At 38.8% G+C, this 18,227-nt stretch overlaps 1 protein-coding gene across 4 annotated transcripts in view; it reads right to left on the bottom strand.

The window, feature by feature from the left end:
• The window catches only part of ylpm1 (YLP motif containing 1), a 30,425-nt gene extending 27,461 nt beyond the window's left edge, over positions 1 to 2,964 (bottom strand). For all 4 annotated transcript variants that reach the window (XM_031731989.2, XM_031731988.2, XM_039598995.1 and 1 more), the window contains exons 1-2: positions 2,125 to 2,964; positions 1,003 to 1,230 (exon numbers count right to left, since the gene is read on the bottom strand). In XM_031731989.2, the coding sequence (XP_031587849.1) occupies positions 1,003 to 1,230; positions 2,125 to 2,691 (795 nt within the window). In that variant the 5' untranslated portion in view covers positions 2,692 to 2,964. The remainder of the gene's footprint in view (positions 1 to 1,002; positions 1,231 to 2,124) is intronic.
• Between the last annotated feature and the right edge of the window lie 15,263 nt (positions 2,965 to 18,227).

Raw genomic sequence — 18,227 nt, 5'->3', positions numbered from 1 at the left:
AGACCAATATCTCAAAGGAATGTTTCCAGAAATTTGTTCAATCTATCCCATGATAAATTAAGGTCATTCTGAAGGAAAAAGTGGGTCCAAAACAGTACTAAAAAGGTGTACCTAATGAAGTATCCAGTGAGTTTATCGAGGAACACTACAATAAGGGCAGAATGGGTAGTGTGACTTACTGTGTCTGTAAATGTAGGTGATTTTCCTACATTTTCACTCTGTAAATTTATGTAAACAATATAAACAGTGTTTAGATTCAGGAACAAACTAATTTCTCTTACTACTGGTTCTGGTGTGTTCTTAAAGGCTATTGAATAAAACACTGGTCATGTTAACACTATGCAACTTGCTTAAATTCCCAGGCAAACGGACAAACATTTTATCTGTGACTGCTTCTTGAATAGTTGCTGGTAGAGGTAAAGCCTTCATTAATAATGTGCAAAACAAATTTAAAAAATAATCTCAGATTTCCACAGAATTCGGTGCAGCCCAGGAAATTTTAATTGTCCACTACAGCAATCAAATGCATTATTATTTTATTATTATGCATAAATTTAGTTTGACAAAGCTATAATATAGACTTTGAGCACACACCAACCTTTAATTCACAAAGAGCGAGCCATGCTGTTAAAATGTTTATAATGTATTGTATGACTTATGCAATATTTTAATAGTATGTCCTATCGCATATTATTTAAAAAAATTATCAAATTAGGAAACTATTTATGTGTTACTTCTTATATATTATCCACAATGCAAGTCAAATTTTTAACTGGAAGCCTTGACATGCTAGACTCAAGCAGAAATCAGGATAATCCTACAGAGATGTGTGGGTTAAGCTCACTTTTAGAGTTCAGCTCTATTGAAAACTGATATCACTTACAAATTCCAATAGATTTTGCACTGATTTCACTGTAGCAAGCTAATACTAACTAATGAGATATTAATGTGCAAATTGATGGTGTTCACTGTATATGCATCCAATGGTGTAGGAATTCTTACCCTTACTTCCTCAGGTAGTGGTGGCGGTGTTGGAGGTTCCTCTTTAGGCGGTGGTGGTGGTGGTGTGCTTTTTGGTGGTTCTAACGGAGGGGGTGGAGGAGCTGTTTTGCCTGGGGGTGGTGGCAGGGGGAAAGAGCCATCTCCATCTTTCTGATTCTGTTTGGCTCTCTCTTGCTTCAGTTTCTGCAGATTCTGAAGATGCTGTTTGTACCAGAGCTGCTGCTGCTCCTTGCAGAAACAATTACAAGAAGATCTGTTCAGCTATTTTCACACAATAATTTTGGACAATTACAGGAGAATTAGGTCTGAAGATTTTTAACAGTTTTCCTTTTTTTCCAGTAAATTACTTGCTTCTAATATGTTCACAGTGCTGGAAATACTGTGTGTTTTCTGTCAGCAAACTACCTGAGGGTACACGAGAAAATCATCTGCATTACTCTCCTATCAAACATCACAAAGTCTATTTTTTAAGTATCTTACAGGTTAAGGACCTAATAGTCGTCAATCTGTCTGCATTCTCACATGCACCTCTATTTGATAAAGCTGGTGTACAAAAACACTTCAGAAGAAGTGACAGTCTTAGCCTAATATTGGCAGTGTATCATTTTTTGTCCATAAGCTCTAAAATATATGCTACACATTAGGCTGCAGAAAAACAAACTTTTGCCTGTGGCCACAATCCATGACTTCTGTATTCAAAGCGAAAGTGTTTATCCTCTGGTGCTTACACTATTTGCATTTGTTCAATACCAATTCATACTTAAAAACAAAAACAAATGAGTAGGATTTCTTTATGTTCTACCTTCTTAAGTTAAGAAGGTTAGGAAGTTAAGAATATGTCACACTTGTCTTAAATTTATACGTCAGATTAAAAAGCTCAGGATATTTACTTGGTGGTATTATTAAGAATCAGTTTGCTTAACAGTAAAATATCAAATTAGGGTCCAAGCTTCCCTAGCTGAAAACTACATTTTAAAAATACTGATCTATTGTACTCTTCACTAGCTTGGGTTGAATGGTGTTTTCCTGTTAAATAGTGCAATGTACGTTTTTCATGCTTCTTTATTTGTTATTTACTAATTTCGTGTATATTATGAGTAATTCAACACTAAAAGCCATTACCTGCAACGGTAAGGATTTCTCGTCTTCTGCCGTGGGGGCCTCCTTGGATTTGGGAGGAACGCTGTTCTCCGGTGGCTTTGATGGCTGCGGCTCTGGAGGGGGAGGCACAGGCTGGGTATCGGTGGGATGCGGTTGCGGAGGAAGCGGAGGAGGCTGCTGGTGACCCTGTTTGGGAGAAGGGGGTACTCTCGTCGCCGGAGTCTCTTCTGGTTTAAAGTAGGACTGAGCGCCAGCGCCACTGTCTACATGTGCAGGTCCTTCCGGACGCCACGACGACCCCATGTACCCACCAGTGTGTGCAACGCCGTATGCAGGGGCAGCAGTACTGGCATTGCTGCCGTGTTGTAATACAGACTGGAGCTGTTTCTGGTGGAGCATCTGCAGCTGCTGCATCTGCTGGAGGTGCTGCTCCTGCAAGCTGGAGAACAACGAGCCGCTGGAGGAGGCCTCGAAACCGCCGAATCCGGGAGCCTGGCCAGTGTGGCTGCCAGCCAGTGGCTTACGGGGCCCAGCACCTCCATAGTTTTGGGACTGAGGTGCACCGTAATTTCCCCAGGTGGGATACATCGTTAAAAACAAAGCAGCACACGGCCTTTGTGCAGGCACATACAGTCTAGCCCAGAGCGGCTTCCAAAGCTAACAGCTAACGTCGACCTACGTTTTTTAAACAAAACGACGGCTACATTTTAATTCCCCACTGAGCACCAACACATTAAATAAAGATATCAACACAGATTAAATAACAGCTATCCGTTATAAGATACGATGTAACGTTGTGAAACTATATTAGAAAAATGTTCATACGGTTTTGCAGCTGAGCGACCGACATTAGACGGCACACTGCTGATGACGGAAACACGTCACACATTAGATGACGACATCCGGTCAAGCGCTGAACGTTTAATCGTAATATTTTTATGCAGTATATACATTTTTAACTTAACAATGCATTAAATTTTTTGTCTTCTGTTTGATCTGTAAAATAGTTTTTATTTTTTTGTTTTTTATTGTTGTTAGCGTCTCCTTCTTCTTTTTTCTGATTATTATTATTATTATTATTATCATTATTATTATTGTTGTTGTTGTTGTTGTTGTTGTTGTTGTTATGATCTATGATAATGAATATATATTATCTGTATCAGTGTTGCCCATCAGTGATCAAAAGGTTAGGGTTAGTCAAAGCTTCTGTTGTAATTGTTGATATCTCCCTAATCAAGCATTTGTACCGTAATAGAAAAACAAGTTATTATTATGGATGCAAAACACTCAATTAAATACATAAATAAATAAATGAAAGGCGTCTGCTTTGTTTCTGATCACTTGCTAAGTTTTCAAGGCTTCTCGGAACATATACTTTTGCTGCTGTTTTGTTCTATTACCACAAGAGGGAGACATTTACAAGCACATTCCAGCGTCACCCCCCCTCAAAAAACAATCAAACGAACAAACAAACAAACAAAAAAAAAACATACAGAAGTACAAACAGATTATCATTATTATTATTATTATTATCATTATTATTATTATTATTATTAGTAGTAGTATCACTGGAAAAAAAATGAGCACTTAAAGATTTTGGACTGAACGGCCACTCAGTGCAAATTGTAAAAGTCATCACTAATTAGATATATATACCAACAAGAAGTATTCACAGCAATGTTTTATTACATTGTACTGAGTAAAATATTCTATATGAGATGATATGAAAATATTTTTTTTATTATCAATATTATCCTGCAATGTGAGTTCCATCCATCCATCCATCCATCTACCCGTGTGTGTGTGTGTGTGTCCACAGACTGTATGTACAGTCTATGAGTGTTTTCATATAGTCCCATAAGTTTTTATCCATTGACTGAGAAACCAACTGTGGGAGTTCAGGCTGTGTTTGAAGTGGGTTTAGCAGCGTACAGGATGAAATCTGTGGTGGGTAAACGACCAGTGACTTTAGGTTGCCCTTGAGGTCTGATACACATAAGAGTATTTTTTTTCTTAAGATCACCAGTAAATCTGTATTAATTTTGACCAGAACCACTTAAAAAGAATCGTTAAAGCGGATTAATCAAGCTGGTCCTGTTTAATGTCTCCCGTTAATTAGTTTGTCAGCAGTGTTTTAATATCGCCTAATGACTTCATATTTCACTGATGACATTCAAGGGGTGTTAAAAGAGGGGAAATGGTCCATTCAGGATTCAGTTCTTTCACTTAAGACGCCCTCGATGAATAAGACAAGGTCACGGAGGCCTAGCCTTTAGGGAGAGATACATTATCAGGGGATGGGGGTGGGAGAAATCCCATAGAGGAAGTTCTCTCCCCTCTAAAACAGCATGACGGGCACAATGTGATACAGTTCTGTCTTAGGACAATACACAGCACAGAGGATTCATGATAGAGCTTAGGGCAGCCACACTGTATTGGATGGCAGAATAACCCCACAGTACACAATAATGGTGACACTAGGGACCAATGCTTTTGGATAGGAGAAACGCTTGACGCTTATTGTTATATATATTTTTATGGCGCGTTGAAAGCTCGGTTGAAACTATATCATTTAAATATTTATCGACTCTAGGGATGTAAAGAAAAACACCAGTGAAGAAGTCACCCCCTTTTCGATCTTCATCAGCAGTTTATAAAGCTTTCTAAGCAAGAACAAAGAAATCAGAAATCGTAAAGTTGTAGCTCACAGTATTGAGGACACGGCATTTTCTCTGAGATGAAAATCCTATGTTAAACAAAATGCTCAATGGAGGCTAATGGATCCCAAACAAGTCCATGCACTGCTTCCAAAATGCTTTGTTTGACAAATCAATTTTCCCATAACCCGGTGAGGAGAAAAGTGATGTGGATTGATCGCCCCCCCTGACTTTGTTTCCAGAATATTGTTTGATGGCTGGATAGATTAATTGGTATGACATTTGAAAGCCTTCTCTTGACTGTCAGCATCCGAGCCTCGATACGCCGATCGAACCTCTGTCTAATTGTCTCCTCTATAATACCTCAATTCACAAATTAGAGACGGTGCCTCTATAAACTATTCCCCATGTAAGGCCCAAACAACATCACACTGCTCAATCAGACACTGGTTTGAATAGGAGTGATGCTGTGGACTGATAAGATAGAGTGCATTAAAGGGCATCACCCAAACCGCTGTGCCAGCACATCTTTCCCTCGGCACGGAAGATCCGAAATATACAAATCAGATCCCAGCAGCAAGTTAACAGACTCTGGACTCAACAGTCTGTCAAAGCGCACACTATCTGAATCTTTATTAATATCCTCATTTAAATTAGGACTATTAAAGGACAGAATAAAAGGGTAAATCATGTACATCACTGACCTTGTAGTGTAAGCATGTAGTTCTCTGACTTGCTTTGTAAGCGCATGGCCATGTTTTTGTGAGGTAAAAGTCAGAACTTTAAGCTTTACATCTGACCCATGTCCATTCATACGACACTAAAGTAATTAAGTAATAAATAAACCAAGGGTGTCAAACTCTTAAGAAGTTTAACTACATGCTGAATCCTTCACATGTCTTAGTAAAAGAAATAATAATTTGAACAGTTTTTCTACATGATAAAGAAATGCTGCTGGACTTAATGGAAGAAATCTGTCAGCATGACTGTTTGGGCTTACAAAATTACAGTCAAATTTTCTGGTAGCTCATTGACCAGCCTGTCCTGTAATTGTTAAAGACGGTTTCTGCTATTTTTTTATTTGCTTGATTCATTTTGTTTTCCTTTTACAGAGGACTCACCATAAAACTTAAATTGTATTGTAGATAGTTATTTAAATGTTTGTCTATTACTTAGATACTGTGGTGTAGTATGAACGGGCTGTAGAGCTCATGAAAATACAGTAAAAAATCAAAAATCTATGCCTTCCTTTACATTTTCCAAAGCTGTACGTGGGTCTTATTGGAGTTTTTTGTGGGCCAATTCTGGTCCCCGGATGATCAGTTTGACACCCCTGATGTAAAGAAATAAATGACAAAAAAGTTCCTGCTTTTTCACTATTTACTGTAGAAATTTCTGTTTTGTTTTGTACAGAATGTTTTCTGTAATTTTACACATTTATTTACTTGTGCTTCCAAATTTCTTTCATTTACAACAGTAGAGATCTTGTAGAAAAACTAAGATGTACCATTGAAATTGCACTTCTTTTTCTTATATTAAGTTATCTCAGGGAGTTGAATGTCTGTAGAGTGACAGAAAGGGAAGTTTCATTGGTCTAGCCCACTTAAGATCAAATAGGTTGCACGTGGCCCATGATGTAAAGTGAGTTTGACTTTCCTGGTGTAAATAATTAAACTGCATTTGATGAATTCCAGTTGTCCACTGTCCCACTGTCATTATGGTATTAATGGTTAGAAAAGAGTTGTTTTTCATGTGAAAATGTTAAATTAAACATCAGATAATATGGTTTTTGTGCAATGTTTTGTTGCTTTTACAGTGTGGAAGTAAAGAAGAAAATATACAATATATAGTGGTTTTGGGGGGGCTTACACTGACTTTTGGGATGTTATGAAGTGTTTTTGGATTTCACAAAACAGTGTGACTGTCTGCTCAGCTGTGTTGCATACTCTGCTACATGTGCTGTAGGGGCCACTCAGTTGATCCATTTCTTAATGATCCCAAGCAACAACCTGCTTTCAAAAAAAAAATTATGCCCAAAATGTTGACGTTAAGTAATTTGATTACATAAGAATGTTATAAGTACAATGGTGTACAATGTAAAATACTGAATCTGGCCAAATGCAGGTTACTTGATTGGTAGTTGTATGTTCAGTCTTTACCAATCACATTTTCCTTAATGATTAATTATGTGAATAAGTAAACCTTTAAATTAAAAAATTTCAATTGCATTTAATTCAGAAATATTGCTTCATGTTTATCAGTGCCAAGACTAATTTTTTTTCAGTGCATCTGCAGATGCTTATATAGTTGTGATAGGTTAATATCAGCAGATAATAATGTGTTGGCCTGGCTTTAGTATACAGTACATAATAATGGCAATTTTTACAGTAATCCTGACTTATACTTATTAACAAGGCATTATAACAGCATCATTTACATTAGTTACCACATATATAGCAGTTAAAGTTAAAAGCACAAAGTCAGAATTAGTTATTTTCCACCCACTATAATCTTGATACTTTTGTGTTTTTTAAAAAATGGAGACAGGCTGGTTTACAGTCCTAAAAGCACCAGTAGTCTGTTAGTTCTCTGAAGGAAAGCAACATGTTTTACTAAATCAGATCTGTCGTTGGTGGGATGCCCGCCCACGACATTTTATCACCTTTTATTTATCATTCAGAATGACTAATTGTCCGACTTGACTTCAATTTTATGGGCTGGGCTCCTCACATTGCAAGCTGCTCAGACGCCCTCCTCCCTTCAGCAGCTCGCTCCTCCCTATCACCCCAACACACCCACTTGCCTTTGAAAAAGTGTAATTGAATGAGTTTACGTCGTCAAATTGATTAATCATATTAATTTGTACTTATTAGTGGGATGGTTGAAAGCGATGACAATTAGATTAATGAAATTAGTTAATTCTTCCTACCCACGCCACACTCCCAACTATGACGAAAGGGGGGGAAAAGGCATACAAAGGGAGACTGTTATGACAAAATTGGCAATCAAGATTTGGCTGCAAATTGAATGTCTGGTTTTTTATTAATGATGAGCTTTATAAGAAGACCTTGAGAAGAGAATATTAATTGATTAATCAAAGTCCTCCAAATTATGCAGGGAGTATACAAAGCAGAGGTCTGACGAAGCCCCCACCACCACCATCACCACCACATTACATTTAGAAGAATGTCCTGTAGTTAGTTTGGCTGGAACATAGACCTGTTTGATAAACTGTTCACTGACATCTGAGTTTCTAGCTGCTGCTTACATTTGTTCATGTAATTTACTTTTAATCTGTTTGCTTAAATAATTCAAAGTGATTAAAACCTGATTTTGCATCCATATTAAGCTTATATTTCCATCATCAGCCCATTGGTTTAAAGAACGAAGACTTTATTTTTGCATTGCAATACAACGGGAACCTCCCCACACTTTACTGTAAAGCATTACAGTTGCCTGATCACAGATCAGTTCTGCAGGGAGCCACATGTCCCAGCGGGACCGCAGCCAGACATTCATCATACCTGCTTGCCTGTGCTGGAAAAACAAAATATATGTAAATATAAGTAAACGGAGTGTGAGATCCCTCAAGCCGATAGAGTGCTTTGAATTTCATTAAGCAACAAGCTGTCCGCCTGTTATAAACGATACTGGTGAGAAAGAAGTGATTGTTGGATATGATAAAGGCGAAATGCAATAGTTTATGCCACCATGAATCTGATTGTAACACTCACACTATTAGAAAGGCTGATAAGAGCATTTATGACTATTTGCTTTGTGTCAAAAAGGGAAGTGGGCTGTTTGATTAATACAAGCAGCTGGCTGCTTCCAGGTCCTGCAAGAATGCATTGTTGCATATAACTTACAGAGGCAGTAATGGGCTGGTTTATATACTAAAATGTGACCTGCCACACATGTGAGATAAGCAGAATTATGACTAGCACATTGTGCATTTACAAAGTGCTATGCTTGATATGCATGCTGTGTAAATGTGGGTGAGTAATGTCTTTGTTTTCACTAAAGAAATATGTGCTTAAATGACAAGATGCTATCTGCTAATGTGGTCTGTATAAAAGTGCAGGAATGGTTGCTTTTTACATTTAAAAAACATATAAATCTTGCTCACACTTATGCAGCCAGAATGGATTGCACCAAGTTTTCAGCCATTCAATCAACATATCGGGGCACTTAGCTTTAGCTTATATCCTCAGTGTGTTCCTTTATATGGAGGGAATACTCGATAGTAAAGGAGGCTGTGTGAATTCATAATTGAAATAATAAAGTTTGTGTGGCTTAGCAGACCCCACTGGAGGTTATATCAGCTCACATAACACACCCCAGTCTCTGTGGGTCATGTTTACAATGTAATATTTTCCACAATATTTCCTAAATATTTAATTACACTCTGGCTTAAAATGTTCCAAAAAGATGAATAGTTCCTTTAAAGGGCTCAGATCTGTTATTAAGTATATGAGTCTAACGTTGTTCAATCTAAGGTTAAATATAGGAAGACAATAAATCTACACGGCTGAGAAGCTGGACCTGAGGACACGTCAGCATTTTTACTTGATCCCTTGTTCATCCTCAGCGGTAGCAGGAAATAATCTACCAATCGACCACTCAAATATCTGCAGATTTCATGATCATGATGCCCCACTGAGAAGATCTAAAATCTGTCCTGAAAGTACAGACGACAGCCATCAATGCTAGACTTGATCAAATGCTACTGCACTAGTCAGAGGCCATCAGTGGTCAAGGCACCCTCGTTGGCAGGATCTATTGTCTCTGTTTACACAGTCCATCCTCTTTAAACTGTGCTATCGATCTTGGCCTAGGTCATGGGTTTGGCATCAGGGTAGCGAGGAGGTGGAGAGGTTGGATGGAGGAAGGGTGTACGTGGGAGAGTAAGGACAGAGAAGGGAAGAAGAGAATAAGGACACAGAGGAAGACGCTTCCCCAGGGTGTTTCTTGTGCCAGTTCCTCTTATTTAGCATTTGACCCTGGTCTTGGCTTTACAGCTCAATGCAGCAGCCTCATGTTCAGCATATAGTCAATGCCTGCCAATACTTTGAATGAAGACTTGCCACTGCTTGTAACAAAACCTTAAAAATACTTTAAAACAAAAAAATGTTTTTCATCTGAGGCTGGAGGAGTGGGCATGTCTTTTCTTCCCAGGTCAATATATGAATGAAAAGTGAAGAAATTCAGCCATTCTTGTTTTTCACAATAAGGCAGGGGTTTTGTATCTACAAATTTGTTATTTAGTTACAAGATTTTATTGGTGAGGTCTGTTGCTGTTTTACTCCACACTCCAGTCCATTAGCAGCATTGCTGCCAGAGCAGGGCCGATAAACCATCTGGCCAGGCTCCTGAAAGAGATAGCAGTATCTTAATGGAGTGAAAAAGTAAAAGCAATTAATGTCACATTAGCACATCACTAATAAGGCCTGACCCTCAGTATGCTGCAGAGGGAATAATTGGTTTGTTCACAGTGGGCCTAACAACCGTGTTGAAGCTGATGCTGAGTCTTGAAAACGAATTCCACAAACCAATCACTTTCAGCACACTTGATGGACTGGTCCTTATATAGCGCTTTGGTACTTGTTAACACTATAATACAGCCCATGACTAAGGCTGTGATTCCCCTGTAAAAACATGGAATTCCAATGCATTTTATTTGAAATTACAATGTAATTATATTTACAGACAAATACTTAAAGCTAGGCACACTAGAATATGGGGGTAACAAGTCGGGTTTTTACAGGAAACAAATAAATAGTAGAAATACTAATGTTAAGAACTGCATCTGTAATTTTAAGTAGTGCATAATTTCCTGATAAATAAGTGGAAAGACAGACAATATTTCCTCATCTTACACTGTAAGCATGCTTTACTTTCTGGGGGGAGGGCCATATTATGAAATATTATACAAATTGTAAAAAGGCAAGCTTAATCCTCTCCATAATATAACCCGTGGTCCAAAAAGTACAGTGTACTTACAATGTATGATGGGGAAATATTGTTTTTCAACTAAATTACTAGGAAATTTGTTACGCTGTATCTAAAATTACACTCAATATAACTGGTGTCTCCTTTCCTGTAAAATAACTGGAACTTAGGGAAGGCTATGGCACACCATAATATGGTGTATTTGTGATATAAGATTTAAAAATATTGTTTGTTTTTCCAGTAAATTGCCAGGGAAAAATGTAGTTCTTACTTACACATTACTTAAACTTAATTCATAGTATAATCATTTCTTTATTGCCTGACTTGTTACCCACGTGTTCTAGTGTACCTACCTTAATGTATTTGTATATAAATACAATTATGTTGTAAAATCAAATAAAATGTGCCAAAATTTTATTTAATTACAGGGGGATCACACCCTTAGTCTTTGGCCATATTTCAAATTGTTACCTTCTACTCGAGCTTTCAAAGCACGCTGTACAACATGCCTCATTCACACAAGGACTTTTTCCTATTTCCAGGTCTTATCTATCTAAAATTCAAAATTAACTCGGGGTTCAGCATCTTGCCCAAGTACACTTTGGCATGCAGACTGGAGTACCTAGGGATCGAACCCCCAACCATATGATTAGTAGATGTCGTAGTCGACCTCCTAAGCCACAGCCAACAATGTACTGTCGCTGTTATTTACAATATGAACAGCAGCGACTGAGTTTTTGGTTACACAATGGCCTGTCTGACTTTTATTGAGTATTAATGTCTCATGGAGTTTTATTTTGGGTTTAACTAAAATAGATGTAGGTCCTGTGGTTGTCTGTTTGTTGTGCCACAACAGTATCTCGCCATATGGAACATTGAAAAAGTGAAAAAGACAAAATAAATAAATAAAAATAAAAATCAGCATCCAAAGTTTCGGGCAGAAACAATGTGCAGAAACAAAATTGTGAAATTTACAACAGACACCGGTCTGTCCTCTTTAACAAACTGTGTATAACAAACTATAATCCCACGCATTGTTGCCATGACCTCCCTCACTTTCAGCTCCTGTCTTTGAACTGTAATTCAAACTTCACACGGTGGCGGCAGCCGGCCTCATCTCTAGAGCTTTCCCCAAACAAAACATGTCCTTTCTGGCTTGAATGGGATTGGGAGGGTTTAAGATTTGGCTTAATTGTTGTCTTTTCCGGTGTTTAATTATAAAAACACCAAAGCACTGTCATTGCTGCCGTCTAATTCCACCATGTTCCGCTAATTATGCTGTGTTAATGTAGGCTTTTCTGTTACAGCGTCACACTCATTAACTTAGCGGTGACACTGCCCTTAATTGGATAAGAGGCCATTAACTCACTTCTCTTTGATTAAAATGATCGCCTGCTTTGAAACATCAACCTAGAGAGCATGAAACAGCAGCTTCCCTTATAAAATACTTTAAAAAGTTTGACATCTGTCAAATCTCTGAGTATAACTCCTGATTAGAAAATGCTTTCCCTGGAATTGCACATACCTGCAAAGTAAAATGGCCCCATGCATGGGGTGTCACTTGCTGCAGAGCATGTGATTGTTGCAGATCCAACCACTGCTCACAGGTTTAATAAGGATCAGTCTAGTAAGAGAAGCTCTGCAAACCTCCAAAATGTCAGACACTGCGGTATCATAACTCACAGCAAATAGGCTTCTTCCTCCAATTTCCACCTTTGTTTCTTTTTTGTTGTGATCCCCTGGGATCTTGTGCACAGCAGTAATGCTCTGAACTGTCCTGATGTAGAATATAAGACCAGAGGAGCAACAAGCTGATCTGGATTTCTTCTCTTGGGGCAGTTTTATAGAAGCACACTAAATGTATGTAGAATTCAACATACGTTACTTTAATATTAACTGACAACAAGCCAGCTTTCTGCTGCTGGCTGCCATGTTTAAGCAGCTCACAGTTAATATCAAGCAGACCTCCATTTAACTTTAGGCCCGGTAAAGACAAAAAGCAGGATGAGAGCGGCGTTGCTTTCCAATCTTCCGTACCCCTGTTCCCATACCCACACATGCCCTCAATTACCCTATGAGCACCGCATGTGCAACATCATTAATAAGATCCACTAATAATGGTGGCGAGCTCCATTGGCCGTGAGTGAGATTTGACTAATTACTGTAATTGTATTGGAGTCATGCTCATTAAATATGAAAATTGTGTTCTGTGAAATGAATGGGGTTTCATGATCACTCTTGTATGGACAGGCGAGAAATAAATTAGAGAACCGGTTCCCGTTGCACAATTAACCACAGTGCAGACAGCTACCTGCCACACCCCCCGGTCTGGTAATAGAATGTGTATGTGTGACTGTGTGTAACGCGTGGATATTTACCATTACTTGTTGCTAAGATTCTTTTTAATACATGCTATATGCATGACCTGCTTCCTTATGAAACGAGGAGACGTTAATAATTCACAGAGCATATAATTGCAATTGTAATGTTTTTCCCAGAGACGTTTCTCAGCTGGATGATAATTTATGGGGTTTTTTTGTCATTTGATTTGATATTAGCTTTTATCAAGTGCATTCAGTTTTTTGGTATAATTATGCTATGTAAATGTTAAACATGACACCTCCACAGAGTAATTTGCTGTGAATTTTATAAATATAAAAAATATTATGCTGTAATTATGCTCTCAACACATGGAGACCATTATCACCAACTAAGCAGGTATTTTGTGTCCATTTTGAAACACATAAACACATATACCTTTAGAAAAGTAAAACTACGCCCCTCCCCCAAAATTCAAAATTCTTATAAGGTGTTCTGGGTGCATAAATGCTACTAAAAAAACAAGTCATGTTGCTAAGTGGTTGCCAGGGAAAATGATTGTATCAGAATATAACATGGCTAACTGAAGTTTTGTGGATATAAATTAGATGTTACAGCGGTGACATAAAATGCTAGTATGCTATTATAAGGTGCTGCAGGGAAATATTTTAGTCAGTTTGTTAGGCGGTTGCTGGCCAACATGGTAAAATCATAGCATCTGCTATAGATAAGAACCTGCAAGGGACTACGATGTAGAAAAGGAAATACAATGTTAAAGTTTGAAAAAGATCTTTCCTTTTGCCTGTCACCTTTTCATATGGAAAGTAGGATGTTGTCGATGCTTGTAATGTAGATGTGTTACATTTATGGAAGCCATGATAGTGTAGACATAATGTACTTAACATTGCTTGTGTGAATGGCATATTCATATGAATCTTCCCTGCACTTTGTTCTTTCAGTACAAAAACAAAACAAAGAAAGAAAACACCTTTGCAGCTGAAACATTCAAACTTTGGATGACAAATGAGATTTTACAGTTTATGAAATAATTAATGATAAACCTCCTTTAAGAAGCAGGGGCAGTGGCTGCAGATTGCTTGGAGATGGTTGTTGTACCAGCTCGTGTTGAGTGTGTGGAGCTCTCCAAAATCACTCAGAAGAAAAACTCAGTTTCTGTTATAAATGTCTTTGCACACATCATTTCATGCATCTAAAATATATCAACAGTGATTAAACACTGATCGAGGATATGCTTAATTGGTGTTGGAGTTATGTTTGGGTGCGCTTTCCTTCCACTTGGCCCCTAAAAATTAGAGAACCTGAACCAAACCTTTTTTTAAAATCACAGATGTTGTAATATTGATTGGCTGGCAAAGATTAACATGTGCACAAGCATAAACTGCTAAATTCCCTCTTACATCAGAAACGTACAACCCATGAGCAATTAGTGAACCACTTCCACTCTGAGCAGAACAGCCCACTCTTCCCCTCACAAAACAGACTGTGCTGGTGACTCTTTACAGTAACTTTATTTCTTTCCACCCTCTCTTGGGATTTAAACAGCTGTCAGAACTCCAGATCCTTGATGACAGTACCTGGGAGTGGCTACGTCCCCGGGGAGCGGAGCATTTTTTTCACCCCCCTTGTTTCTGCGTGCTCAAGCTGCTTGAGAAATCTTGCAATGCAAATGTGGTGCTTACCTTTACCGCCCAGTAACAAAACTGTGTTACAGTTAGAGGTTTCTGTGAAAGCCCTGATTTTGTCTGAGGAGATATAGAGGTGAGGAGAGGCAGGTAAACAAAGCATAATGTGGAGGTCAAATGCTAATGAGAGCTCCATTTGTTACATCTGGCTCTCTCCAAAGGCAAAGCAACAACGTCAGAGGCACCCAGACATAATAAATCATCCAAATAAATAATAAACTTCAGAGAAGATTCAGAGAAGACATCATGATATTCATTGTGGCTCGTGGAATGAATTCACAGCCAAGTCCTGATTTCTCTCATGTGGCCTTATTTAAATTGTCCCATTTTAAGCTGCATGTACTTGAGACAGCATGATGCTTACAGGTCCATTTTCAGGCCTAACACCCTACCATATAATTTCCATCTGCTCACTGGTTAATAGGGTAAGACCAGCGAGAACCGCATAATGAATTGTAACTTGCTTTAGCAGAGATAGAGGCCGTGAGAGTTGAACAGATGCAGTGCCATGCGGGGCTTGCAGCTGTTGCGAGGCCTTAGAAAACCCACAGCTGTCCCCCTCTCCGTCTGAGTCCTTAAGTAAAAGGAGACTGCGAGACAGATGTGACTGATGAGGCGATGAAAAATCCAAAGAACAGGTGGAGTAACACAGGTAGTACAGCGCACTTGTATAATGTGCATCTAATTCTTTCTGTCTACACTCGTCTTTTCTTCATGTCAATCAGTTACTGTGTCTACCCATAGATGGCGCTCAACTCATTTTGAAAAGCACTGGCCTTCCTCAGGGCTGTCCATCACAAAGTGCCACAGACTGCATGGTGTTGGGGATGAGCTGCAGAGAAAGGCACCCTTACCTGTCCTTGAGCCAGGCGAGTGAGCGGGGGGGTGGATAAAAAAGAGTAGATTCAGCATGTATGTACAATGTAGCCGGGAGCCATAAATCATGACCTTCTTCAATTTACACAGGGAGCATATTGATGGTTTCCTATCTCCTTCACTCACTTTCACCCAGTTACATTGTCTAAGACAACACTGCTCTGAGTAACTGTGACTGACACTTTACAGCCTATTCTCAGTGGACTCTCACCTCAGTCAATGAATAATCTTCACCAGGCAAAGGAAGGAGTCCGGCTGCCCAGCCGTGGAGCTCAAGCATGTGTCGGTGATACACGGTTGCACTAAGAGTGTGATTATAGATTTAATGAAAGACTGAAGCAACAAGACTGGTTGATAAACAGACTACAGTGCGATATTGTGGTGACTTAAGGAGAATAAAACAGGGTTTCCAGGATGGAAAGTCACTGTAAGGACAGTGGGCCATGGCCTAATTCCCTTCTACATGATAGGGGAAAAAAAGATCTGCAAGTTCACAAGACACTTTTTCTGTAGCTTCTTTTACTTTGCTTGTAGTTTTTTTTTATCAGTCAAATGTCAGCGAGGAACACCAACACATAAAACTTCTACACATATAAAAGTCTGTTGATATAAAGTATAGAGCAAGCTACAAGTTAATACACAGTTATGATTTGCAGCAATAATGTGGAGTGGCGAGTGCAGCTTATGCCAGCATAATAAATAAAAAATGAAAAAGTGACAAGCCCATTTATCTGTTTAATTCAATCTTCTGTTGAGACATCTTTTCGCTGGACATCATAGCTGATTTTGTTTAGAGGAATGCTTTGTGGCAGGCTGATTAAACACAGACTTACCCCGACTCCACTCCGCCCCACCCCCACCCCGACTCCCATATTGGCTGAAGTTGAAAGCCCAGTAAATGAAATGACTTCCACAGGATTGCACCACAAAGGAAGAGAGTGCGTCAGATGTGCATTCAGCCGGCGTTGTAGCCAACGCAAGGTCAAAAGGGACGGCGTGTAGACAGTTAACCAACTGACAGCCGGGGGCAGGAGGATGCCGTTACACCCAGAGGCACCGTCTTGCTAAATATCCAAGCGCGCATAGACACATACACACGTGTAGACACTCAACTGGTCTTCCAGGCACTGCACATAAACTACCAGTTTTACTGCTTTACAACTTACCTAAGGACTATTCATTTTGTGTGCATCTGTGTGTAAGTTTGATGCGAATTTCATCTTATATCTAGTGCAGGTTAAGCATAGGCTGCAATTATAATGTTAGTAGGTTGTGGAAATAAAAATGTATATACTGTGATAGTGCAACAAAAGTCATTGTTGCTCATTTTGTAGATGTGGTTGCATCCTCGCTTTAGCAAAGGATGTTACTGTTGCACCCAGAGAGGCAACTTTGTTACAGAAGACATGTGAAAACTTTATAAAGTGCTGGGTGACAATTTGCAAAAAAAAAAAAAAGGAAACAAAGAAAGTTATAAACCACGATAAGCTTACATTATCAGTAAAAAACACTGAAGACCAAAACTAAGCATAGCTATGCAATAAAAATCCTGTGCAGCTGTTACATAAACCATGTGATTTTATTGTCACTGTACATTCAGTGCACTGTTAGACTCACTCCAAAAAAAAAGAAAAAGAAAAAAAGCATATATTTACACATGGATACAGTAGGCATGAACACAACAAACAAAACACAAGAAAATGCCACACAATACTGTCCAGTGAAACCCAGCTGTAGTTGCTTCTAACTTCCAATGTTTTCCCTTTGTCTTCCCAGGACTGTGCGTGCATAGTTAGCCTGTCCTTTCCCAAGCATAAGTGTATAATTAAAATGAACCAAAGTTCCCTTTTATCTTGATTCATATATTACAAATGCTAACATATTGCTTTTGAGTAGGGGAGGGTTAAACCTCTTGGGTAATCACATGTCTGTGGTACATACACCTAGCAGGGTCCTTTATACACCGTGGACCAGAACGGCCAGGGAGGTTCCTCCATGTTTTATGTAAATCTCGTCATCTCAGCGTCCGCGGAGTTAAGGTAAAGTCCGCAAATGGAACAGCGAATAAGCAGCTTTCTCCTCCGAGGAATGTGTTCCCCAACCGCCGTAAGTTCATCTACATTTTTTTAATACCCAGCCAGTGATGTCACTTTATTTCTGTGCCACAGATTCCCAAGAGGAACCCATGGCCCGCTTCCAAACCCAGTGTAATTTTCAAAAAATATGAATTGAGGTATAGGGTCTAGACGACTTTACTCGCTATACGTCCTGCTGTGCTGATAACCAAAATCGATGGTAACGCAGAGTGTGTGTGTGTGTTTCAGCATTGAGATACACAAAGACACAGAAGAAAAAAAAACAGAAAATAAGACAATATCTCACCATAGACTTACTTAAATAATTACCCATTGACTCAATACAGTGACTTGTATTATACAGGTTTTCAGTGGGTTCTAAATTTTGTTGCTAATCCAACATGAAAAACTCCCTAAATTGGCAAATCAAAGGATCATAGTTATAGTAACGAACAGCAGTCGTAGTATAGTGAAATATGCACATAATACATTTGTACAGCATGTCCACAATGTAAACAAAGAACAAATAAATGTCAGTCTGATGC

This window comes from Oreochromis aureus, linkage group 15 (assembly GCF_013358895.1).
Source record: "Oreochromis aureus strain Israel breed Guangdong linkage group 15, ZZ_aureus, whole genome shotgun sequence".
NCBI classification, from domain to species: Eukaryota; Metazoa; Chordata; class Actinopteri; order Cichliformes; family Cichlidae; genus Oreochromis; species Oreochromis aureus.
The sequence above is the reverse complement of the archived record's forward strand: the minus strand, read 5'-3'. Positions and strand labels throughout refer to the sequence as shown.